Source organism: Microtus ochrogaster, chromosome 8 (assembly GCF_000317375.1).
Source record: "Microtus ochrogaster isolate Prairie Vole_2 chromosome 8, MicOch1.0, whole genome shotgun sequence".
In the NCBI taxonomy this organism is placed as follows: Eukaryota; Metazoa; Chordata; class Mammalia; order Rodentia; family Cricetidae; genus Microtus; species Microtus ochrogaster.
Window position 1 is genome coordinate 55,963,289 of NC_022015.1, and position 25,677 is coordinate 55,988,965.

A 25,677-nucleotide genomic window follows, 5' to 3' on the forward strand; every position below is an offset into this window, starting at 1 on the left:
AAACAAGACTTATTTATCACAACTGGACACCCAGGACGCCCTGCCCTGCTTTAGGCAGCCACGAAGTTGTGTCCTGCTGTGAGTTAATTCCTCTGCCCCTCTTGTCTTCACAGTGGTGTGTCCTCCCGTTTCTCTAGAGTAGAGGTTAATGACAGCCAGCCTAGGTCTGTTATAAATCTCCCTAGGAGATGAGTGCTGGGGTGGCCACACGAAGCCATTTAAAGATGTTTTACAAAGAAAATCATCGGGTTTGGGGACAGTCACTCGTTTTCCTGATACTGTTCAGCTCATCTGGAAGTATGCAGGACCAAGAAGCAGGACAAATATTAAAAGTACATTGTAATGAACATTTTATTGTAACACAATAAATGTTGAATAATAATAATCATCTAGGGATTCTTTGTTGAAGCCCTGCCTCAAATATGAGATCAAGAAAGTCTAGGAATTGGGACCTTATATTTTCTCCATGCAACCTTGTATACGTCTTAGCATTATCACGGTGCTTTTGAACTTGAGGACTCTGATCTGCTCTATGGCCTTGTCCCATCTCCGTTCTTCCAGGACTGGTCCCAGCGGTCCCTCCTCCACTGCCATCGTCCAACAGCCCCTTTCCCTCCTGTGCTTATCCGTGTCCTGCTCTGTCCCCAGGTTGAGTACGTGATCAAATGCGACATGTCAGCTCTGCAGAAGATTCTGTATCGTCACATGCAGGCCAAGGGGATCCTCCTCACAGACGGCTCTGAGAAGGATAAGAAGGTATGTTCCAAACGTGGGGAGACTGAGGTACTGCCATGTGTCTTCTCGTGTTCTCGTGGCCGTGGCCTTGAGCATTTTCAGGGAGCCTTCCTGCGAATACTGGCTTGTTCCTATAAAGCACTGGGACTTTGGGGTAGCAATAGTGGCTGCCTGTGTCATCACTGCCCTCCTAACTACATTGGGGTGGGGCAAAAGAGGGTTTTGCCTGGCTAGGGGTGGGACAAAAGAGGGTCTTGCCTGGCTAGTGTTTCTGTTATCAGAGACTTAACACTGCTCATGATAGCTCAGCAGAAAACATAAGCAGCCCAGTATTGGGTGATGTTTTAGGACATGTTAAAATCAGTTTCTCTGTCTCTAACATTCTTTGTTTGTGGTCTGCCAGAATCCTATGTATAATCTTATGTGTAATGCTATTATTCTTTTTCTGTTTAGCCAGCCAAATAATGACATGGAGACTTATTAAATAATAATGAAAGCTTGGCCTTTAGCTTAGGCTTGTTTTTAATGCTCTTTAAAACTTAAATTAACCAATTTTTTTTATTAATCTACATTCTACTATATGGCTTTTACCTTTGTCCCATTCTGTGTGCCTGACTCATTCCATTCTGGCTGGTGTCTTCCACATGCCTAGATTCATCTTGAGTTTCCCCTCTCTGCCTGGAAGTCCTGCCTCTCTCTCCTGCCTAGCTATTGGCCATTTAGCTCTTTATTAAACAATCAGAAGGCACCTTAGGCAAAGACACATCTTTATAGTATAATCAAGTATTCTGTGACACCTATGGGCAGACCTGACACAAAGCCATCGACTTGAATTAATTTTGTGAGATTTCCTTTTCTGTAGGATGAGTTAATCACAAAGACAATGCTATGTCTGACCCAGAAATGGCTAAATAACATCAGGACTGTGGGCTCAGGGTTTGTAAGACGACTTAGGGCCCTCCCTGTATTCTTTCTGCAAGCTATCTAATCAGACTCAGTCTTCCTTCACTCTTTTTCTTCAGTGCTAGATTTGTACCCAGGCCTTTCCATAAGCAGGGCAGTCTCCGCCAGTAAGGTATACCCTTGGTCTTGAAGCTTAGTTTTAAAAAATTGGAAATACTTGATCAATAACTAATTCCATTCTTTCCATTGCACGTTTTGCTCAGGGGAAAGGAGGAGCCAAGACACTTATGAACACTATCATGCAGCTGAGGAAGATCTGCAACCACCCATATATGTTTCAGCACATTGAGGTGAGTCTGGATCTTGTACTTTGAGACTTATTGTGCTGGTTAGAAAGGCAGACCCCCAAATATGTGTAAAGCGTATGTGGGGATGTCCAGCCAGCATTTTTCTGACTTTTCTGGCAGAATTAATGGGCCTGTTTCCTGGGTGCGGGTCCACTTTGGCACTGACTTCCTGAGTATCTGGAATTTTATAATTCCAGATATAAAGAGTTTAAAGTCATGAGGAAATGTCGGGAGCATTAGCTCACTGTGTGGATTTGGGTTAATGCTGTGAATTACCTTGTTACTGTTGGAGTTCTGAAATTGAAGATAATGACAGATGCAGCCAGCTTCCTCTGAAGGGTGCTGGGAGAAACTCTTAAATAATGTGTTTATAGATATTGAAGAGAAAGATGTTCGTGAAATATTATCCTTGGGAGAGATGCTGGCTTTAGCCTGTGGCATACATAGATTGCTATTTTTTTCCTGCCTGGTTTCCATCATGATGATGCAGATGGTTGCTTTGTTCCAATGCTAGAACACTGTTTTTAGATCATAGGGCATTTTCTACCCTGTTTGCTCTATGTGGATGAGATTTCTTCATTGACAAGGCTCACTCTAGTGGGACAGTTGGCTTGAGCAGAAGTACAAAGAAGCCACCTTCATCATCTGCAGAACCACAGGTACCTGAGACCGTTGACACCACAAGGGCCACTGCCTACTACAAATTAAACAGAAGAAATGGCCGAGAGGAAAAGCACTGTAGGGCTATACTCTATTTAAACAATTGACAGAACCTTCCAGAAAATCAAAGCTGAATTGCAGGACAAAATGAGTTGAAAGAGTCTTAGCTTTGAATGTCCTCTATCGCCAGTATGTTTTGGTGGTCACTCATGTTGGGTCAGTTGATGCTTTCTTGCTACCCCTCCCTGTATTAGAGGCCCATCCCAGCTGGATGAATGGGTGAAATGGGACACAAATTGTGACCTTCAAGTTCTTAGGAAAGAGCATCTGTAGATGTAAGAGGGAGAACCCACAGGGAAGGAAGAAGATCCTCCCACAGATGGGGAAGTGACTGTGGACATGTGAGAAAGCATTTTTGGACATAGAACATCCATGGATGTAGGGAGAGCATCTATGGGCAGAGGGAGATCATCCATAGACAGGGGTGGGGGAGTGTTCATAGACATAAGGAGATCATCTATGGGCATAGGGAGCTATCCATAGGCACAGAACATCTATGGACAAAGGGAGACCTCCCAGAGACATTAGGAGAGCATTTTTGATCATAGTGATAGAATTCTTATACATAGGAGACCATCTGTAGATACCAGGAGAATACCTGTGGGCAGAGGAGGCTATTCATAGGTGTAAGGAGTGCATCCATGATCCTAGGGGTAACATCCTCAGATACAGGGATAGCATTCATAGACAGGGAGAACATATGTAAGGGAAGTATTGACCTAAGGAGGGGTGTGATAGAAGGGAGAATATCTGTACATTCAGAGAGTGTCCATAGACACAGGAGTATCTGATTACTAGACAGAGTATTTTTAGACTGTGATAGCTAGTTTTATGTCATCTTGTCACAATCTATAGTCACCTGAGAGGAGGGAACCTCAATCGAGAAAATGCTTCTTGAATATCCGGTTATAGGTAAGCCTATAGTGCATTTTTTAAATTAACGGTTGATGGGAAAGGGTCCAGCCTATTGTGTGCAGAAACATTCTGGGCTGGTGTTCCTGAATACTAAAAGATTGTTGATAGAGTCATGAGGATCAGGCTAGTAAGCAGCACCCCTCCATAACCTCTGCATCAACTCCTGCCTCCAGGCCTTTTCCCTGTTCGAGTTCTTTTCTTGCCTTCCCTCAGTGGGCTGTGATTCACGATGTGTAAGCTAAATAAACTCTCTGCTCCCCAAGTTGCTATTGGTCTTTGTGTTTCATCACAGCAGTTATAACCCTAGCTCTGACATGGATGCAGGGGTAACCCTATCTCTGACATGGATGCTTGTGACAGAGAGGACATCTGGGGATGCAGATGAAAATATTTATGAATACAAGGGGCAGTATCCATGGACATGACAGAGCATCTAGATGCCATAGGGTTTCTGGGCACAGGAGACCACGTCCATCAAGCATTACACGGCACAGTTGAGGCAGAGCTTCAGGATAAGCAGAGGGTGTGTTTACAGATCTGAGCAGAATTTGAACTGTGAGAGCACTTTAAAAAGTCCTACAGACAAGCTGTAGGTGTTTAGATATACAGTCTATATCCCCTGAGCAGCAGTGAGACCCAGTCACAGGCTGCTTTGTCAGTGTGACTGGGTGGGCAAGTCTTGACCCTCTAAACTGTCTTCTACCTTTGTACTGAGAGAAACAGATTCTAGGCCTGGTGGGTGGGTCAACTTTGAAAGTTACTGTTTTTTTTTTTTTTAATTTGTATATATGAGTGTTTTTCCTGCATGTTGATCTGTGCATCACTTATGTGCCTGGTGCTCGTGGAAGCCAGAAGAGGGCATTGGATCCCCTGGAACTGGAGACAGAGATGTTTGTGAGCTACTGCACAGGTGCCGGGAATAGAACCTGGGTCCTCTGAAAGAACAGCCACGGCTCTTAACGGAGAGAGCCTTCTCTCCAGTCTCCTTAGTTTGGAACACATGAAGTAGCTCATAAAAATCACATTAAGTAAATGGAAGGTGCCTTTTGCTACTACTGGAGTGTGCTGGGATAGAGAGCAGGGCAGTATAAGAAACAATTTCTAATGCTAAAATGCTTGCGTTGTGGTTAACTAGTCACTTACCCTCCTATTCCTGAAAGTTTTGAGATATTATTCTTACCTATACAGAACTATTGTTGAAGGAGGGGCTGCTTGTTGGTGCCTGGCCTCTTAGCCCCAAAATAATCACACAGAAACTGAATTAATTAAATCACTGCTTGGCCCATTAGCTTTAGCTTCTTATTGTCTAAAAAAGTCACATGCTGGGGCTGGAGAGATGGCTCAGCGGGTAAGAGCATTGCCTGCTCTTCCAAAGGTCCTAAGTTCAATTCCCAGCAACCACATTGTAGATCACAACCATCTGTAATGAGATCTGGTGCCCTCTTCGGGCCTGCAGGCATACACACAGACAGAACATTGTATACATAATATATAAATAAATATTTTTTTAAAAAGTCACATGCTTCCAACATATAATAGCACAGAGTATACATTACAATTCCAAAACACAGGGGAGGGGACTAGTAAGAAAATACTGAATCAAAGCAAGACCAAAAACTGCCTGGACAAACTCTGAACTCTGTACTCCCATTCTGAAGTCAGAGCACTCTTTAAATCCCCACCATTTCTCAGCTTTGTTGACAGAAACACACTTCTTTCTCCTGGGCTGGTTCTACTCCCTGTTAGCAGCTCTCCTCAGCAGGTATTCCATGACTCCGGCATTTCCAACATCTTGGGTTTTCCAAGGTGATCCAGGCTTCAACATCACAGCTTCACACAATGGCCTCTCTCCTAGGCCTCCATTCAGGGACACCCCTGACACAGGCTTGGCCCTAGGGGCGTTCCTTAGGTGTGGAGGCAATTTCCATTGCTATCCTTAGCTCTAAAGCCAGAACCTCTAAAGCCAGAACCTCGCAGCCGAAGCTGCCAAGTTCTGCTGTTTGCTGGGGCTGGAACATGCCCTCCCTGTTCAATTACATCCTCACCAGCTTTCTGTTTTCCACTGTCACTGCCAGATTACGGGGCCAATTACACTGAAACAACCACAGACTCTTTGGCTGTTATGGGCTCAAGATGCCGTACATATTTGCCAATGTTCTGTTTTGTTTTCCACACACTGTGTATTGATACCAAAGAATTCCATAACCCCAGTTTTGAGACTGGAGTTAGATCCCTGGGGAACCTTCAAACTTGAGAAATGAAAATTGTGTTTTATTTTGAGCAGGGGGTCTCTTTGTGTAGCCTACATTGGTCTAAAAGCTCCTAGCCTATGTGTGGGATCTGATTAAGGGTCCACAGCATTAGGAAGGTTGAGAACCACTGGTCTAGTGTGGTTAGGGCTTTGGAAAGAGGAAAGGGAGGGCAGGACCGGGGGTGATGTCAGTGAATGTTATTTCTATGGCATATATGTGTGTGTGTTATGTTTATGCTTACATGGTAGTTGTGACTGGTTTGTATTAAGCTCTGTGGTTAAGAGAAATCCATGCATATATATGTTAAGGGGTGTCAGGGATTTATTAAGACTTGAAAGGGGGCAATACGTTCATGAATACAGGATATGGTAAAGCCAGTTGCAGAGTCCTTGGAAAGCTGGGGACTGATCACATGCTTCTTCCTGCCACCTGACTCGGTCTTCACCACCCAGGAGAGCGCTACCACTCTCCCTCCTTCATAGACAGACAAGAAGCACCCAGATAGCCCAAGGTCATGGGCGAGCTAATACCTACTACACCCTTCCTTTCGCTTGAACTGTGAGCTTGTGGGTGGATCCCCAGCAACAGCTCCGGGTTCAGCTCCCGGCCAATGCATGTCCAGGCACTCTTCGATCGGCCAGAAAGGGATCTCAGAGACCTGAGTCTCTGATTTGCTCTTCGGAGATCATTTGATTTGCTTTGACTAAGCTTTAAACATACTAGAGAAACCAAGAAGTTAATGATTACATATTAAAACCAATTTCTTCTCTCTTTTCAAGGAATCCTTTGCTGAACACCTAGGCTACTCAAATGGGGTCATCAATGGGTAAATCCTCTTTTTTTTTCCCCCTCTTTCAAGATGCATTGTTATTGGCCTTACCTAAAGTCTTTCTGTAGCATCTGGTCGCCTTAGCCCTCCTTGCTCCCCTGCAGAGGAGCAGAAGTTGCTAAGCACAATTCCCTTGTACTTTACCTGCGTCTATTTCCACTTACCCTAAGCAGTTGTCTATTCAAAGGAAGTGGGTCTCATGGGAGAGACTTACCAGTGCTTTCACGTTCTGAAAACATTGTTTGAGTCTGAGTGTGGTGACTGCTAACCATACACCAGTGTAACTTGTGCTTGGAGAGTTGTTTTTTCCCTACTAATTTCCTGTGGATGTTCAGCTCTTGCACGCATGAACAAAAGTCTCACCTGCCATAGGTGGATGATCAGTTTTATAGTCAGTTCCTGGAGTATGATCTAAGAAAGACTTTTTGTTGTTGTTAGCATGGACGTAGGACAGAGTCACACCTTACAGCAGAGAGACAGTGAAGCGGACTCTCCACAGAATGTCTCACGTCTCACCCCAGGAGAAATGAATCCCAGGGTCAGACAGGGTAGCAGGAACTGGATCCTACTGGGATTAGGGCCAACTGACTCTCCTCAGTCCTTGGCTTCAATTGTCCTCTGGGCCTTAAGGCCACTCCTGCTTCTGCCAGCATGGCCAGAGGGACCGGGGGAGCAGGGCTATTAAGGGACAGCTCTCAGACGGGAAGACAAATGTGAAGATGTACCATGACGTAGCTCCTGCCCCCCAGTGGTGTGTTTTCAGTGTTGTTGACTGCCTGTGCATGGGTGACTGCTTCAGACAGTTCCAACCCTAAAAATAAATTTCAGTGTTACAAAACGCAGTCCTGTTGATTTGAAAAGCAACAGGTTTATCGTGGAGGACGGTCCTACTTCTGCCTTCCTCCTTACCACAGCATTGTCTCTCTTCTCCCATCATGCTTTACCTTATACTTCTGCAATAAGCCAGGACCATATCCCTCCCCAGTCCTCTCATAGAGGTGCCCACAGCAACTCTGTGACACAGGCTACTCCAGGTCGTACTCCTGTTTACAGAGCATCTTCCTGGCCCATTGCATTGAAAACCAAAACAGTCCACAAAGGACTCCCCAGTCCCTGCTCCATCCCCATCACCCAGCTCTGTCCTGTGGTCCTCCTCTCCTTGCCTCACTTACGCTTGAGTTACTCTCACCAGTACTTGGTACCAGTTTGTGAGGCTCACTGGGCTCCTGGCTGCTCCGGAGCCCATGCCCAGGCTTTTCCCTTTCTCTGTGCATGCCCTCGTTTCTCACTTAGCTCTCTCTTCACTCATTATTTCAGGTTTTAGCTCAATTGTTCTCTCTCCAGGGAAGTCACTGACCTCATGCCCTCCAAGTCAATGCTTGGCAAACTGTATCAGTAAAGAGATAGATAAGAAATATTTTCAGTTTTGTGGGCCATAATGTCTGCTGTACCTCTTGATACAAATAGTGTAGGAGGAAATCAGACAGACAGAAATGCATGGGCATGGCTGTGCTTTGGGAAGACTTCGTTTCTGAAAGGATCTGCCAGGGGTTAGCACACTCTGAGTTCCCGTTGTTACTTGCTGCTTTTCTTTATAGTCCTGACCACAGCGTGTAGTTACACATTTTATCATGGTGTGCCTGCGCACATTGTGTTGGTGCCCAGTAGGTGTTCAGGAAGCATTTGAATGAATCGTGCGTGTCCTAAATTAACATGATGGCACACCATGAAGAATCTTAGAGGTGCGGAAGGGTTCCCTTCTCATTGTGGCACATGCCACATATGTAGCACGCACATCATACCCTTCACAGGTCTTGTACGGACAGTGTGTCCCCCTTTAAATGCTCGCATGGCTTTGGAGCTGATATCCATTCGTTCATCCATCCTTCCATCCTCGGTTGCTTACTGAATGTTTACTATGTGCAAGGCTCTATCTGAAGAGCTAAGCACTTCTGGATCTCTCAAGAAGACAGCAGTAATACTGCCTTCTTGTTTTGCGTTTTTGGGTTCAGGGCTGAGCTGTATCGGGCCTCGGGAAAGTTTGAGCTACTTGATCGTATTCTGCCCAAATTGAGAGCGACTAACCACCGCGTGCTGCTTTTCTGCCAGATGACGTCTCTCATGACCATCATGGAGGATTACTTTGCTTTTCGGAACTTCCTTTACCTGCGCCTCGATGGTAAGTGCAGGAGGCATCAGCCTCAAACCACAGTACTGGAAACAAAGGGGCCTGGGGCCCTGAGTGCCAATCAGAAGGAATAACACTGTGGAGTGGGCCTGAAGGCTGGACATGGGTTTGCTAGATGTAGAGTTTATGTCTTCTGATGCCCTTCACATCACTGACATGATCTGCAGTTTTTCCCCCTGACATACCAACACAGATTTCCCAGCACCCACAGCACCTCACAACCATCTATAACTCTAGTGCCAAGGATTACAGTGCCCTCTTCTGACCTCCATGGGCACTGCACACATGTGATATACATGCACACAGGCAAAGTGTACACATACAACATCTAACATCAGAAAGTTCAATAGAGAAAGAAAATACATCTTTTTTTTTTTAAGCGGCAAAATGTGATTTCCAGTCTTGCTGGTGTTTGCTTGCCTCTTCAACTGTTTGGTTGTTGTTGTTCTTGTTATGAATAATAACAGTCATAATAGTTACTGTAAGGCTATGTAAGGCTACATGCAGGATAAAAGGGAAAACACTTCACTGGGGTTGTTAATTTTCTCACCAAATAAGTGTCTTTTGTGCCTGTCATTACAATCTCCGTTTAGAAGACTCAAACACAAAGCTGAGCTGTCAAACCAGTTTTTAACTGGAATTATCTAGTTCCAAAAATGCTTGGTTTGAGCATGCCCAGTGGAGACCTCTGAAATACAGATAGCTTGTCCATCAGCAGAATTCTAACAAGGATTCTGAACGTGGCCACACAGCTGGGAGCTAGGGCAACAAGAACTGGCTTCTGGAGAGAAGAGGGGGGTGTAAAGGTGGTACACGGGGACCATGATGCCTAGACAGGCTCTCTCCGCTCCAGACAGCGGGCACTCGGTTTGGAAGTGGAGAGCGTTGTACAGATGGCTATGTCAGTATTTACCCACCCAGCTGCTCCCCACACCACCCTGTCATCCGGGTCATAAAACGTCTTCAGGTTTTCATTACCAAATTTGACACCTTAACTTTGGTTTCAAGAGGAAAAAGCCTCTCACTAAAAGCTAAGCAAATATTTTTTTGTGAAGATTGCGATTGCACAGCAGATAGATTTAGCTACTATCCTCTTGTTTTGTTGTCGTGGGAAATGATTTTTTTTTCCTTTGTCAGTGCAAATGACAAAGTTTAATCCAGAAGATGAAATTTCCTAAGACAGCCAAAACTCAGTGAGAAACTAGCCGTCATGACAGTCTGGCAATGTGTTCCTTCTGGCAGATTCTGTAGTTTTCAACACAATGGCCCCTTGCTGTTATTTGTGTTCCTGCAACGGGGGTCATGTCCTACATCACAGAGACTCACCATGAAATAGATGCTGCTGCCGAGCACTTTAAATCCCGTGCACCTGCAGTGGAGAGCGCTTGCCTTTGGATGAACTCTTGCAGGGCAATCTGAGACTCCCCCAGCAATGCCCAAGAGGTTGCTGGTGAGCAGCAGCCATCCTGGGCTGGTGTCTACCAATGGAGGTGACAAGCCAGGAAATTCCATATCTTCTCATAGGCAGTCCTGTAGCTTTACATGAAAAATGATTGAATTTTATTTATTTTTTTTATAAATAATATGTCAAATCTCCAGTTTTTTGTTTTTTTGTTTTTTGTTTTTTTACAGTTCAAACACTCAGAAGATACATACTTGATCTGTTTGCCCAGGGTCTCTGGTGGAGAGCCCGAGGACTCCTTTCACTAAAGAATTTTGACACTGTGATTTTTCAGTGCTTGTTTTACCCTTGAGCTTATTTCATTCTAGGAAGGCATATTTCCCAGTTGGTTCTATTCCGATCTTAAGACTTAATCTTTACCAGATAAATTTTCAATGATGAAAACTGTTGAAGGTTGTCACCTCAGAGCACCCAAGTGCCAGTTTCTACGTCTGGCTTCCAAGGATCCATCAATGCCGTCCTTTCTCCTCTCGCCGTTTTGGACAGAGTTTTGTTTGTTTGTTTGCTTGGCTTTTCACTTTAAAGCAGAGGACAGACATGTGACTGATAGTTCCCTACGAGTAATCTAATGCTGCAACTGGCATTGCTTACGTACGAGTATATTTCAAGACACAGAACATACCTAGAATAAGCTTCAAGTGTTACAGTCTTCTCAAGCTGAACTCTGTGTGGGAGATTAAGTATCAGTTTAGGAGTTTTTTAGGACTAGTAGGTTAGCAACAGAATGCTAATCTACCTTGTGCAAGGTCCTGGGTTCAATCCCCACTACCCCTAACTAAAGGGTGGGTGTGGTTTTCATATAGAATTCTCCGTTTTTGGAGGGATCAGAACTCTAGTTTAGATCTTCGATTTTCTCGCAAAGTCCTGTGTGTTAAATATTTCCTCCCCACGATGTCTTTCCTGGGGCATGGTTGAACCTGTAAGAAGTGGGGCCTAGTGTGAAGTCTGTGGGTCCCTGGGAACATGCCTCTCCAGGAGATGATGGACCCCAGCTCCTCCCTTATGCTTTTGGTGCCCTAGTCACAAGGTAGCCGGCTTTGCTGTACCACATACTTTGATCATGAACTTAGGCTGTTTTGTGAGGGTACATAGCAAACTCGCCAATGAGTAACAGACAGGGGCCTCTAAAACCGTCAGAGAGAAGCCAACATTTTCTTTCTGTGGAGAAGACTAACTGGAAAGGCAGCATAGAGGAGGCCAACTTCAAAACAAACATGTCTTCCATTAGCATCACGGACAGAGAAGTGGTTTGCTCTAATCTCAGCAAGACACTTCAGGGGTGGTGGGGGCGATTTGGCAGTTGAGTCCCACTCAATACAACCACTCCTCCCCCAAGTCTAGGTCCCTGAAGTTTCCCCTGGAAGGATCTGAGCAGTTCACCAAACACAACGTCGAATTTAGAAAGTAGGACTAGTCTAAAGGGCCTTGCTTTGTTGCAGGAGAGCCCCAGACCATTGCCCCTAATCCCCACTCGCTGTATTTGGGGGATGGAGTCTCTTCCCTCCTGAGGATGCTCATTAGTTTCACTAAATGTGAAAAACAGATCCCCCATGTTTAGGAACTTGACCCGAGTGGGTAACTTGATTCTTTTGGCTGGAGTCAGTTAAATGTTTTAAGCCTCTGAAATAAATTGTGGTATATTTTCATCGTAAAAAAAAAAGAACATCACATAGGAGAAACATTTGTACAGCAGCCAGCCAGGGAGTATCATGTAACGCTCTTAGATTTTCCCCATCAGCCTGTTCAGAGGCCAGCATCAGCACTTCCCTAGCGAAAATACATGCAGGTGGAACACTGGCGACGTTTGGTGCTGTCCCTTCCACCGTGTGTTTTATGAAGAGGCTGGGTAAATCTGGTACAGACGGTTAGAGTGGAGCACACATGTACCCACAAGTGAGCGCCACATGGGGACTGGTGACCTCTGCCTAGTGCGCTCCTCTTCAGAACTCCCTGTTGTGAGTTGGCCTCAGAAACACGGAGGTTCACTTTTAGAGACTGTGGCTCTGGGTCTTCAGAATGAAAACAGCCCCTCACTTGGATGGCTTTGCCATCCTGTCCTCAGTACCAACCCAAAGGCCCGGGCAGTAGAGAGCAGATTTCTTTTTGCTTTGATTCTTTTGGGATAAGTAAGTCTTCGTTTCTTGTTCTAATTCCTCTCAGGAAAGTTGCTTTGCGCCGTTAAAGTCACTGTTTGCAAGCATGTGAGTATACATGTACATACACGGGTGGCTTTTAAATTATCCGTTATTTCTAAGTCCATACATAAGTCCAGGGAATGTTTTCATTAGATGTTAGAGTTAGAATGTTCTAGAATTTGTGGAGTTGCAGAGGTGTCTGGTCAGAAATGTTAAACATTCTCTTCCTTTCTATCTTTTTTTTTTTATTCTAATTGCAAACATACTTCCAGTTCCTTTCCAAACTACACAAACCCCAACCATTACCTCACCAGTGCTTAAGAGAACTGTGGGTGTATTTCTCAAGGAAGCAGGCATTTTTGTTTCGTTCTCTGCCTTTTCTGGACTGGAGTTAATTGGCAAATTTATTTTTCTTACCCCCTCAGGCACCACCAAGTCTGAGGATCGTGCTGCCTTGCTGAAGAAATTCAATGAACCTGGGTCCCAGTATTTCATTTTCTTGCTGAGTACACGAGCCGGGGGCCTGGGTTTAAATCTTCAGGCCGCGGACACGGTGGTCATCTTTGACAGTGACTGGAATCCTCATCAGGTACGCCCAGGCTTCCCTCTGGAGAGGAAGGGCAAGATTATCAGTTCCATCACTCACATTTATAGGACAGCGCACATTTCTGAATGACCGGGCAATTTCTCCAAAGGAGAAATAGCCCAGCCAATTATTAGGGCTGTTTTCTTATCTCCCTTGGAGCACAGCGATTTCCCTGTTATACCCAAGCCCGCCAAGAGCTGGAAGTGGGCTGGAAAACTCAGTTTCTTCTGTCTTAATCCCATCTCTTGGGATTGCCGTTGAGCAAATTGCATCTGGTGAAGGATAAATCACAACGTTCCAGGGCCGTGGGGTGGATCACAGAGGCAGACTGTGAGCTGAGTTTTCAGGAGGCCCTGCATTCACCCTCCAGGACCAGTGATAGTAAAAACAGGCTGAGGAACACAGCGGCCAGTCCTCCCTGAGGAACACAGTGGCTAGTCCTCCCTGAGCCCTCCCTCTGCGCAGGCCTCCTGGTATGCCTTGCTTCACTTGTTCTCACAGTCACCCTAAAAGGTCATGAATGTTAGTTACTGTTTACATTTTTGCTATTAAGGAACCTGAGTTCCAGGCAAGCTAAATAACTTCTTCATGAACAGTTCATATAGGATTCTTAACCTTCTGGCTTTTTTTTTTTAAGTCATTTAAAATCACGAAAAAGAAAATATATCCTATGGAGACTACTTGTTTTTATTAGCTTTTGTTTTTCTAGGTAGCGTTAGAGGTGTTCTTTCAAAGGGATATGTTGGTGTTTCCAGAATAAATGTTGGCTTAGATCGTTCATGTCACAGGTTTCCTAAGAAACCGTAGGACAGGAGGCATCTACTTGTAAGATACTGGGTAGAATGATACCAGCAGGGTTTCATACATATCGTCACCATCCCTGGATTCCAACTGCTAAAAGGGAGTCCCGCACTTGTCACGTGTGAACACAGACTTTGTCTGTCTCACCCAGCACTTGGCCGTCCTCGACTGTAACATGCTCATCTTGTGGTAATCGGGGAAGGCTGAGTGGTAGGGACTTCCGGAAAGTGCCGCTGACCGGAAGTGGAGTGCAGGGTTACATTAGAATGGAAAGACAGCCCTGCTTCCTACTGGCTGTTCCCCGACCCCAGGTATCTCGTTCAGTGACCCTGGGTACCTCTGCTTTAGTGTCGATTCTCCTCATTCTCTGTGGACAAGAAGATTGACACAAAACTAAGGGCAGGAGCCCCCAGCAGAGTCTGCTCGCTTCAAGTTCAGAAACAACTTTTAGGTTTTTATTTCAATATCTCTGATTACATTCTGTAGTTCGGGCAGGATTCCTATCGGGGTGACAGATCTGTGGTTTTTTCTCCCTCTCTGTGGCACTGTCAGACCTACCTGGAAGTGAAGGGACAATGCATGGGTTTGTACCAATCAAATCTTGCGTTTATCAGACTCTCCTCATGCTCTTGATGAGAAACACAGCTTTGGATTTCTATTTTTTAAAAGTGATTTATTTATTTATTATACACACAGTGTTCTGCCTGCATATATGCCTACACACCAGAAGAGGGCACCAGATGTCATTATAGATGCTGTGAGCCACCATGTGGTTGCTGGGAATTGAACCTGGGTTAAGAGTAGCCATCTCTCCAGTCCCTGGATTTCCACTTTTACCTGGAAGCTCCATGGCTGTCTAACAAAAACAGTCAACCATAAAGTCTTCAGAGAGGCCACCTTCTCAGCTGGGCTCTTGAGTTCAGATATCATGTCTTAGTCAGTGTTCTAGTGCTGTGGAGAGACACCAGGACCACAGTAACTCTTAAAAAGAAAACACTTAGTTGGGGCTGGCCTACTGATCAGAGGTTCATTTTTCATTATCATCATGGTGGGAAGAAGCATTGCGGCACACAGGCAGACATGGTGCTGGAGAAGTAACTTAAGAGTTCTACATCCGGATCTGAAGGCAGCAGGAAGAACAAACCACACTGGGCCTGGCTTGAGCTTCTGAAACATTAATTCCACCCCTAGTGACACACTTCCTCCAACAAGACCACACCTCCTAGTTGTGCCACTCCCTGTGGGCCTATGGGTGCCGTTTTCATTCAAATCATCACACATAAATGAGAGGTGTGAAGTTTGAGATTACCATTGAAATCCCAGACATAAATAGGCCCTTGTGGCACCTGTCTGTAATGTCAGTTGTAAGGGAGGCAGAAGGCAGAAACAGGAAGATTATGATTAAGATTAATCCCATTTGGTGGTATGGAGTGACTTCAGGGCCAGCCTAGGCAATTTAGTGACACTTTGTTTTAAAAAGTAAAAGTAAGTAAAAGTGGTGGTGAAAGAAAAAACAAAAACAAAACAAACAAAGAAGACAGGTGAATGCCTTTAGTCCCAGCGCTCAGGAGACAGAGGCAGCTTTATCTCTGAGTTTGAGGCCAGCCTGGCCTACAGAGATTGTTCCAGGACAGCCAGAGCTATACAGAGAAACCCTGTATTGAAAAAAGGGAAGGAAGGAAGGAAGGAAGGAAGGAAGGAAGGAAGGAAGGAAGGAAGGAGAAAGAAAAACAAAAAGTAAAAGCAGGGCTTAGAAATATGAGGCTGGGGATTTAATCTCCAGTACTGCCCCAAACAAACGAACAACAAAAACTCAAAGTAAAACAAAAATATAGAGAGAAGTTTCAGAAATAGTAACCCACCCAGTAATTATAGCATTTAGCTTTTGTTTATGCCATGCAACCTAGGGACTTGCATTCTCCAAACCTCCCCATCTTAGAAATGCCAACTGTGACTACTTTCTAAACAGACAGGTGATCGATCTAGTTACACAAACCCGAATTGCTACCTCTGCCACTAAAACCATTGCAACAAGTTCCCAAAGACTCTTGGAGTTCCCGCCTTGTCCCTGTCATCTGCCACCACCCTCACTTTAGTGTTGTGGGTTTATCAGCCTCTTTTATACAGAGGGCAGAATATTACCCCTTCTAGGTAAGCGTGGTCTAAGATTATTCCTTCTGAGCAAGCCTGGTCTGCTACTCCCTGAAAGAGGAGACTAATTTTCATGTTCGGAGCATAAATATGAAGCTAGTAGTTGGTGAAGGGACTAGTCTTTTTGAAGCTTCCGAAGCTTATGAAAGTTTTTATTTAAAGATTTCACTAAAACCTTTTTTTACATTACTCCAGGCAGTGGTGGTGCACACCTTTAATCCCAGCACTCGGGAGGCAATGACAGGTGGACCTCTTTGTTTGAGGCCAGCCTGGTCTACAGAGTGAGTTCCAGAAAAGGCTCCAAAGCTACAGAGAAACCCTATCTCAAAAAAACAAACAAACAAACAAAAAAAAAACAAACCAAAAAAAGACCCTTTTTTTCTATTATAAGATTAACATGTTTAAAGTAGAGGAAACTGTTAAAATATGTATAAGCAAGATGAAAACTATTAAAGATAAAGCTTCTAGTCCTACCAGTGGGCAGTGTAAGCATTGCTGGCTTGCTGGTGTTTGACGTTCTCATCTTGTTTGTGGCATTGGTGGATGTGCACACGAGGGACCAGGTGTATGTGCTCCTTCACAACCAGTTGCTACCCACAGCTCTATGTCACTGAGTCTTCTGACGATTTGTGTCTCTGCTGTGCATCCTGCAATAATGGCAGTCTGGTACTGTTGAATGTTTACTTTTTTGAAAAAAAAAAAGAAATAATAGGTGATGTTGAAAAATGCCCATTCTTATTTATAAATATTTATGTCTACCCTTGGTAGTGTCTTCAGGATAAACTTCCAAAAGTGAATTATGAGGCAGAGTCATGCCCAATGTTTACAGTTTGGCAAACAGTGCCAATTTCCCCCCACTCCCTCCCTCCTCCCCCAGTTCATTACTTTATTGTCCTACTAGCAATCGCTTGCATTTCCAGATCTACTAGGATGTACTTGTAAAATGAAATACTGAGTCTTTGACAAGGCTAGGTCCAGGAATTGGGTAGCTGGTCAGTCACTACCTGTATAATGTATGTATAATAAAATGTACATGTATATGTATATCTATGTGCAATGCATGAAAATACAGTTCAGTGATGCAGTGTTGTCAATGCATACTATACATGCCAATGAAGACACTGCGTGTCTTCCTACTTAAAATGTTTTTGTAGGTAATAATCTAAATCTTAATTATGACATCAGATGTCTCGGGTTTTGTTTCAATGAAGGGCAGATTTTCATGGATTAATTTAAACCCAGATTTTCTCAATAGGAAATGACCTTGAATTTTTCCAAAGATAATAGCTTGTGTGTGTGTGTGTGTGTGTGTGTGTGTGTGTGTGTTTACATGTAAGCAAAATCTAACCTTTGTAAAGGCCGGTTACGTAACCCTCCCACATTTCCCTCTAAGGTAGCCCTGTGTGCTGGGTTAATCCAGGTCCCTGGACCTTCACAGCTTATATTGTTCTCAAAAACAGGATCTGCAGGCCCAAGACCGAGCTCACCGCATCGGTCAACAGAACGAGGTCCGGGTGCTGAGGCTCTGCACCGTCAACAGTGTCGAGGAAAAGATTCTTGCAGCTGCAAAATACAAGCTGAATGTGGACCAGAAGGTTATCCAGGCGGGCATGTTTGATCAGAAGTCATCAAGCCACGAGCGGAGAGCCTTCCTGCAGGCCATATTGGAGCATGAAGAGGAGAATGAGGTACAATAGAAAGCCGAGTTTCAGAAATATAACAGTGACCTTTTGTCTCGAAAGGATTAAAAATAACGGCTTTGTTCCTTAAAGAATTTTCTGGGCTGATGTTAATTAAAATGACTAAATTAGCTGCTATCTTATAACCCAAACACAGAAACCCTCTTAAAGTTATTCATATGAGTGTCTTAAGAACTATTACCAAAGGACTTTCAAAAGCTTAGCCTGTGGATGCTTCCCTCTCTCCTCTTGGGGGTTGGGTACCGCCAAGTATATTTTATTGTATCGTGAGTGCTGCCCCCTATAGGAAAACTGTGGGACTGCAGGAATTATGCTTTGTAGAACTCCAATTAGATAGGCTAAGTCCTACCTTTTATATATATATATATTTTCTTCCTCTGGTACTTCAAAACACCTGTCACTGTTGCTTTTTAATCAGGGATAGGACTACTTCAACACACTTTTAGGATGGCCCTTCACGGCTTTCTTAGGTCATGAGTTTGGAAACCTTGACCTTAACCCCCAAAGAAAGGATCTTTTGAAGAACAGAGCAGGGAGGAGAACAGTCCTAAAGTCGTCTCTGTTTACAAAACTCGCCAAAGTTGTGCAAACAGTGTTTTGATTACATGTCTTTTATCGCATCATTTTATTCTTTTAGATGACCAGTTTCAGACATTTTATACTAAATATTCACTCATTTTAGAACTGGGGGAATATAGCCACACACACACAAACACATACAAACACACACACGCATGCACGCACATGCGCACGCACACAGCCTGAAGTGAACTTGAAGTACATTTAAGAACACATCTGTAACATCTAGAGTGCAGACTAGCAACACCGGTTCTTACCATGGAGCTGTCCGGTGATGAACGCATTTGCTTTTGTGTACCCAGGCTTAGAAGTTAGAGCATAGTCTACTTTACTATGGAATACTATTCTCATTTGCATGTGTGCAGTTTGGCTTTGTGTTTTTCAAGTCCTCTATAAATTAAAAATTAAATTCTTTTAAAAGTCTTTTGTTTATTTTTTCATTGAAAATATAGATTTTTTTTTTCATGTAATACATTCTAATTATGGCTCCCCATCCTCCATCTTCTCCTCAGTCCTCCCCAGCTCCCCACCCAAATCCACATCAGTTCTTGCTCTCTTACTCTCTTATTTGTGATGGCATCAGTTGGAGATAACTCCTGGGTTAGGGGTATGGTCTGTGTCCACTTCCACTCTGAGAACCAGAATCCAGACCTGTGCAGGCCCTATGCATGCTGCTGTATTTGCATTCTCTGTGAGCCAGTCCTGCTGTGCAGAGAACTCCTTGTTTCCTTGGTGTCCTCCACGCCTTCTGCCTCTCAGAGTCCTTCTGCCCCCTCTTTCACAGGATTCCCTGAGCCTTGAGGGTAGGGAAGTGATGGAGACATCCCGTGTAAGACCCAGTGGTCCACGATCTCTCGCTCCCTGCACATCTCTGTATTTATTCCTGTCTACAGCAGGAATAATCTTCTCTGGTGATATCTGAGCAACTAATCAAGAAACTGAACTATGAATGTAGCAGAATGTCATTAGAGCCATTTTGTTGAAGAACAGTGGTGTTGGGTTTTCCCCTAACGTCCCTGGCCTGTTAGCCTCAGGTTCTTGCCCATCCAAGCACTGTTGGGAATAGGTTCCATCTCGTGGAGTGGGCCTTAAATCCAATCAGATTTGCTGGCTCGTTCCACAGGCTTTGTGACATTGTAGTACTAGCACCTCTTGCGTTCTTGTCACCACTGCTGGTCGGAGGCTTTGCAGCTGGACTGGTGTTTACCTTTCTGCTTTGGCATAGCATGCGGAGTGCCTTCCAGGACCTTGGCACACACTAGTTAGTAAAGGGGAGCTCTAGGTAGGAACCTCCGTTTGATTTCTCCACATTCAGTGGGTTGTGTAGGTGTAGTCTTCAGCAGTAGGGCTTTGCCATCGTTTTGTGGAGAGCAACCAATAGTCCTGAAAATACTCTGGGTGTTTGGAGGTGTCCAAATTGTGGGTCCTGAGGCCCGAACTCGGTTTGGCCGGCTTGGTGGCAAACACCTTTACCTGCTAAGCCACCCGTGGGACACCTTTGGCCAACAACTCGATTACATGTAACCCGTTTCCAGAACTGGAGTCTTCATCAGGTGACAGGAGATGTCGACATAGGAACTTTTTCTCCTCCCCCCGCCCCCCGTTATTTGGTGTTTCAATTCGGGTCACCTTCATATACGTCTATGCTTTAGAGTTTCCATAAAACCCCTCAAGTGACCTTTAGTTCCAGCTGTCTCTCCCTGCATCCCCTCCCTCACCCCTTTTTCTCACTCCATACCTATCTAATCCTCCTAGTCCAGTCTCCACCCCCGTCTGTCCATAACTATTTTATTTCTCCTTCCTAGGAAGATACTTTACCCCCACTCATCCCCTGCTCTCTGTCTGTGATTCTATGGATTATGGCATGCCCATCAAAGGCTTTAAAGCTTCATATCCATATATAAGTGAATACATGTTTGTGTGTGAAGAAGAGGCTGATAGGTAAAAGAGTCCTGAATCTTTGCAAGGTGAAGAGTGTTTTGCTATCGTGCCTCCTAATTTGCCTGCCTTAAATATACCTGACTAGTTGCCTGCTGAATTGCAGGAAATGAGGAGAAATAAAATTGTTCATATGCACTCAAACATCCGTACGCAGCTAAAACCTTTTTACAAAGCTCAAATCATTCACCATTTCTGGTTTTGAAAGTTGAGGATTTGCTACAGACTTAGGAGTCAGATTGCCAGGTGCCTTTTGATTTTGTCTGTATATTCGGCCCTTTCCTGAAACACTGTAGGCTGGTGAGGTGGCTTAGCAGGTAAAGGTGTTTGCCACCAAGCCGGCCAAACGGAGTTCGGGCCTCAGGACCCACAATTTGGAAAGTGACAACCGACCCACACAAGTTGTCTTTTGATATCCACACATACACCATAGCACATGTGTTTCTGTAATAAATAAATACTGAATAAATAATATAGTAACTATTAAATACATTTCAAATAATAAATTATGTGAGAAAAAAATATTTAGCCCACTGTTAAATAGTATATACAGTGGAAAGAGCCGGTACTCAGCCAGGAGTCTCCACTGCATTCTTATTTACTGTTTGAAAGACCTTGTAACAGTGTTACCTGCCCAGGTGAGATGATGGACGAGGAAGCCTGGAGTTTTCAGGGCCCCCTAAACCACTGGGAGAGGCTGATCTCCCTCAGGCACACAGACCACCGTGTAGGGCCTCCAGGGGAGCTCCTTGCTAACTGTTCCTCACTGTTAGCAGCCTGCTGGGGCTCCACATTTCTCCCCGACTAAGCCTGTGTCAGATAGCTGTTACCAGGCTCTGGTGGGCTGTGCTGATGGAAAGCCAATGGGAGCCCTTTGCAGACTGCGGTGCATGGTTTCCATCCCAACAGTCCAGGGCAGTGCAGGGTGCCACGATCACAGCTGGCCTGGAGTGTGAGGGTACAAAGAACACAGCAAGAGTTCTTGCAAACTTCCCAGACACTCTGTGCCCTGGGGACTCTGTGAATAGTGCCCTGCCAGTTTCTAGGAGAAATCATATCTTGCCTGGGGACACCTATGGCCTCATTGTGTGGGTGGAAATCACAGGTGGCTTTGGGGACAGTGAAGGCAAGTGAAGAGCTCTGTTAGCTGGTGCTTTAGCCAGGTACATGATATTGTAAGGGCTGAGCCTTCTCTCCAGCTAGTCTGCCCCCTCGTCATGTGAAATAGAATATTTAGACAGATTGGCTTTCATCAACATGGGGGTGAATTAAATTGGAAGGGTTTTCAGAAGTAATTATTGTCTTGAATCACACACTTTATTGAGTTGCATTCATTTCTAAGACTGATTAAGCCCTTGCAGTGCACAAGGTGTCTTGGGAGCTGACATCATCTAGCTTAGGTTGCTGGTATTTTTTTAAACTCGTGGAAGCAACAACATATTATTAGTTCCTAAGACCTTGAGAACTGTTGGTTTCTGAGAAATTAGCAAATAATGTGCCTTTGTTTAACTGAATATAAAATTTAGGAACTTTCAGGTCTTATGTAATCTTTTGTTGTTGTTGGTTTTGTACTTCATTAGATTGTTTTAATTGGGTGGAGTTTGGAGGTATTTTTTGTATTGATAGTTTTTAATTGATCTGAACCATAGTTTTAACCACCATCAGTAATAGTGCCTACCAAAAAAACATAGATTCGACATCTTAAAGGTTCTCTTTTTAAACCTATGTGTAATTTTTTTTTCTAGTTCTGATACTAGTGGCAAAACTCATTGTTCTGGGTAAATCTTTGAAAATAAACACATTCCCGTTCTCAGTGCCATAGGTGGAATTACTGGGATTAACATGAAGTAATGGTCTCCTGTGGATTTCTGTAGTTAAGGCTGGCAGTGGCATCCTCCTGTGAAGTAGATGTCACGCCTATGTTGCCGATGAGGTCATGGAGGCGGGGAGGCATTAAGTAGCTTGCTGTAAAAGTTACAGAAAAGATCCCCACCCAGGAGAGCTGGTGTTTCTTAGAGAGCAGATTTCCCACCCTAGACAGATTTCCTGCAGCCAAAGAGGGTTTGCAAAGCTCGCAACATATGAATGGCAGGTACTAAGCTGAAGGGCCCTTCCCTTCCCTTTCTGCCTGGAGAAATAGGACAGAATTACCCAGAATTACACCCCCCCCCAACACACACACAGACAATCTCCAGTCCTGGTCTTTAAAGTATGTTCAATCTTTCTGTTTTTTTAATCCAGGAAGAAGATGAAGTACCAGACGACGAGACCCTGAACCAGATGATTGCTCGCCGGGAAGAAGAGTTTGACCTTTTTATGGTAATGTTACAGGAATCCTGGGGAACCACTGCCTTCCCCAGTCCCCCCACCCCCCTTCCTGGTCTCCAGGATGCCTGCAGCCTGCGTACTGGGTAGAGCCTCGGTGCTGAAGCCTGTGCGTTTCTTTTGATTCACAGTCTGCAAACTGGCTGGATTTAGCCTGCAGACATATTGTGTTTGGCCCACATTGCAGTTCTTAAAATTTTGCATTTGTTGCCAGCATGAAAAGAATCCTGATTTCTGGCTTCCTTTGGAAAATGAGATGGGGCAGTGTTAGGCCCACGGCTCTGTCCTGAAGCAGTTGGCCAGAGGCGAGTCACAGCTTCGTCCCCTGGACAGTCTCTATGGTCCACAGTTCACTCGGACCCACTTCGAATCGCAGCCCAGCGTCAGACTGGATAGCAGCCTGTTCTCAGAGCATCCAGCTTGTAAGCGTGCCCTAGTCAGCTCCTTCCTAGTAGGAAGAGGTGAACAGCAGCAACCCTTAAAACTGTTGCAGAGAATATACATAGGCAAAAACAACTTTGGGGTGTGTGCACATAGTAAGACACGGCGTTGTTTCAAAGAGCAAACCGTGTGTTAAGGAACCTTAGTGTTTTAAGATCTATGCACTTGAAGTATGTGCATACTGTGGTATGCAGCATCTTAGAATTTCCCTGAAACTTGACTTTGATTTACACGTGAGGAGTCCCACATGCCGCGATGGTTGGGGAATAAGCCCCATCTGTGTGTGTGGGGTCGGGGGGAAGGTGCTCAGCAGCTGCAGAGCGGTGGGTACTGCCTTCTTTGGACGTTTACACTCAGTCTTAAATGACCAGGACAGTCCTGGGTACGCAGTAGTCACATACTGGATTTTTGAGTGAGTGGCGAGAGTTGCAGTTCCAGGCTTTGTCTCGCAGGCAGGACAGATCCATATGGTGCAGTGTAAGGTGCCCTCCATTACTTTGTCATTTTAATCTTCATCGCGGGCATCTAGCCCGATTGTGGAAGAAAGGAGTGTGCCCCACAGCTGGGGTGTAGGGAACCCTGGCGCACCCTGATCAGACGCACCCGTTGGAAAGCCCTGAGGTCTTGGATAATACACCCTGCATGAGCAGGACTCACGGAGGAGGAGGGGTGTGATAAAGATTCTATTACTGGTGCTGGGGCTATAAGGTGGAGATGTGAGACCCACTGAGCCAGAAATTACAAGTTTCAAAGAGAAGCTAGGAATCCACACTGTTAGACGCCATCTCAGCATTAAAGTGTGCCACTAAATCCAGGACTTTCACTAATATTATTCTTCAGTATTGCAGGCCAAAGAAAACAGAACTAAGCCAAATATGACCCAATGGGTTTGCAATCTCTGCCTTTTTAGCTTAGGAGGGTTTGAGAACAGAGCTAAGGCTGAGTGGATGCTTGTGTTTGTTTTTGTGGGGGGTTTTATTTGTTTGTTTGGATGGCTTTTGTCTTAGAGAACACAGGTTGTGCCCACCCATAATGATTCACAATAAAAGACCATTAACTCGCAGAAAAACGCAGGCAGCCATAGCAGTAACTCCTGGCTTAGGAAATGTATTTCTTCCCCGACTTAGGTGAAGCCATTTCAGAGAGACAGGGCAGTAGCATGGAGTTCTGCTATCACCCTCCACATTTGTAGATTACACTTTTAGATAGGGAGATGAGGGTACCCATCAGAAATAAACGTCCATCTTTGAGGAACTTGCTCTAAGATGTGGGTGACTGGGGAGCCCTGAGGTTAGAGGTGTGTATCCCTGGCAGTGACTTGACACTACTATGACCTAAGATACTCCTAAATTAGATTTGGCTCAGAGATAGACAGTCCTTAGTGACCCCGAGATCAGGGAGAAATGGCACCTCTCCTTCCTTCTTTGAGGCTGGACTTTAGTCGAAATCGAAAACCTCAGACAGAAATGACAAGCGTTTCCGAGGCCGGGTCTTCCTTTGACTGGGGAATGAGTATGTGTACCGGGAAGAACAGGCTTCTGACAGTCTGGAGTGCCTAAGGGACGAATGTGCTTTTTTAGATGCCTTAGCTTTGTGAGCTCTCAAGCCCATTTCTTAAGTGTTAGCATCTGTTTGGGGGAGCGGAGCCATACTGGGTTTTGTTTGGTTTAACTTTCAAAACTTAACTCTCTGGCTGCCTTTGGCCACTTGGCTATTCATTAGCACCTCCACCAGGGGGCAGGAACTAGTGGAATCCACGTCAGCCACTCTGATTAAAGAGTTCAGTGAGAAATGAGAATGGAACGTAAGCTGGCTGAGTCTCTGGAGCTCATGTATCTAAAGCCTTGATTTATTATTAAGAACTATTTATTACCCAGAATTATTTCTGTGCTTCACATCCATATAGACTTACTATTTTAATGTATAGATACTGTAAACAAATAATTCTTAAAATAATAATCTTTCTTCTAAACAGTGGTATTGCTTTCTCCTTCTAAAACCAAGACACCAAATAACTCACCTTTTATACTGATAACCTGTGAGTTTTACCTAAATATCTTGCTAGCAACATGCTTCAGATATGTTTCTTGGGCCAGTATATTAACATTAGGCTTTTAGAGGTTGTATTTGCCACAAAGGCTAAAATTAGTTGTTAAGGTTAAGGTTTATAACAAGGCAAATATATCCAGATAGCAATTCAAACAAAAGTTAGTCTTTTTATCCAGTGCTAACTTAAGATGTTACGAAGGCATAGTACAATAGAGTCTCTAGAGAGAGACGCAATCATTATGGCTTGCAGCTTATCATATTTAATTGAATCTGCCTTTTTCTTTTTTTAAAAAAAAATCACATACATGGCTTATTTTTACTAAAATAAAAAGAAAAAAGACTTACTCTCCAATTGTGGACCTACTATGGTCATGTTACAAGCTCCAGTCTAGGAATCGGGAATTGTCTAGCTAGAACTTGAAGTGGCAACATTTTGTCAGAGGTCATGTGGAGATTTTATTCTTACTAGTTACCTGATAGCTCTTAGGAGGTTGCCTCATGCAACCCCTGTCTAGGTCCTGCCTTAAAGCCTCTTCTTGCCTGTTGCCAGGCTTCCATGGGTAGATCTGTTTCTGAGCCAGGCATAAGTCTAGCATCACCAGCTAAGCAAGTTCAGCAGGA

General features: G+C 44.5%; 1 protein-coding gene across 5 annotated transcripts in view; it reads left to right on the forward strand.

The window, feature by feature from the left end:
* Smarca2 (SWI/SNF related, matrix associated, actin dependent regulator of chromatin, subfamily a, member 2) overlaps positions 1 to 25,677 on the forward strand; it is a 170,199-nt gene that overhangs the window by 85,704 nt on the left and 58,818 nt on the right. For all 5 annotated transcript variants that reach the window (XM_013348059.2, XM_026781645.1, XM_026781644.1 and 2 more), the window contains exons 20-26: positions 649 to 756; positions 1,902 to 1,988; positions 6,652 to 6,698; positions 8,714 to 8,880; positions 12,912 to 13,075; positions 17,485 to 17,712; positions 22,483 to 22,560. In XM_013348059.2, the coding sequence (XP_013203513.1) occupies positions 649 to 756; positions 1,902 to 1,988; positions 6,652 to 6,698; positions 8,714 to 8,880; positions 12,912 to 13,075; positions 17,485 to 17,712; positions 22,483 to 22,560 (879 nt within the window). The remainder of the gene's footprint in view (positions 1 to 648; positions 757 to 1,901; positions 1,989 to 6,651; positions 6,699 to 8,713; positions 8,881 to 12,911; positions 13,076 to 17,484; positions 17,713 to 22,482; positions 22,561 to 25,677) is intronic.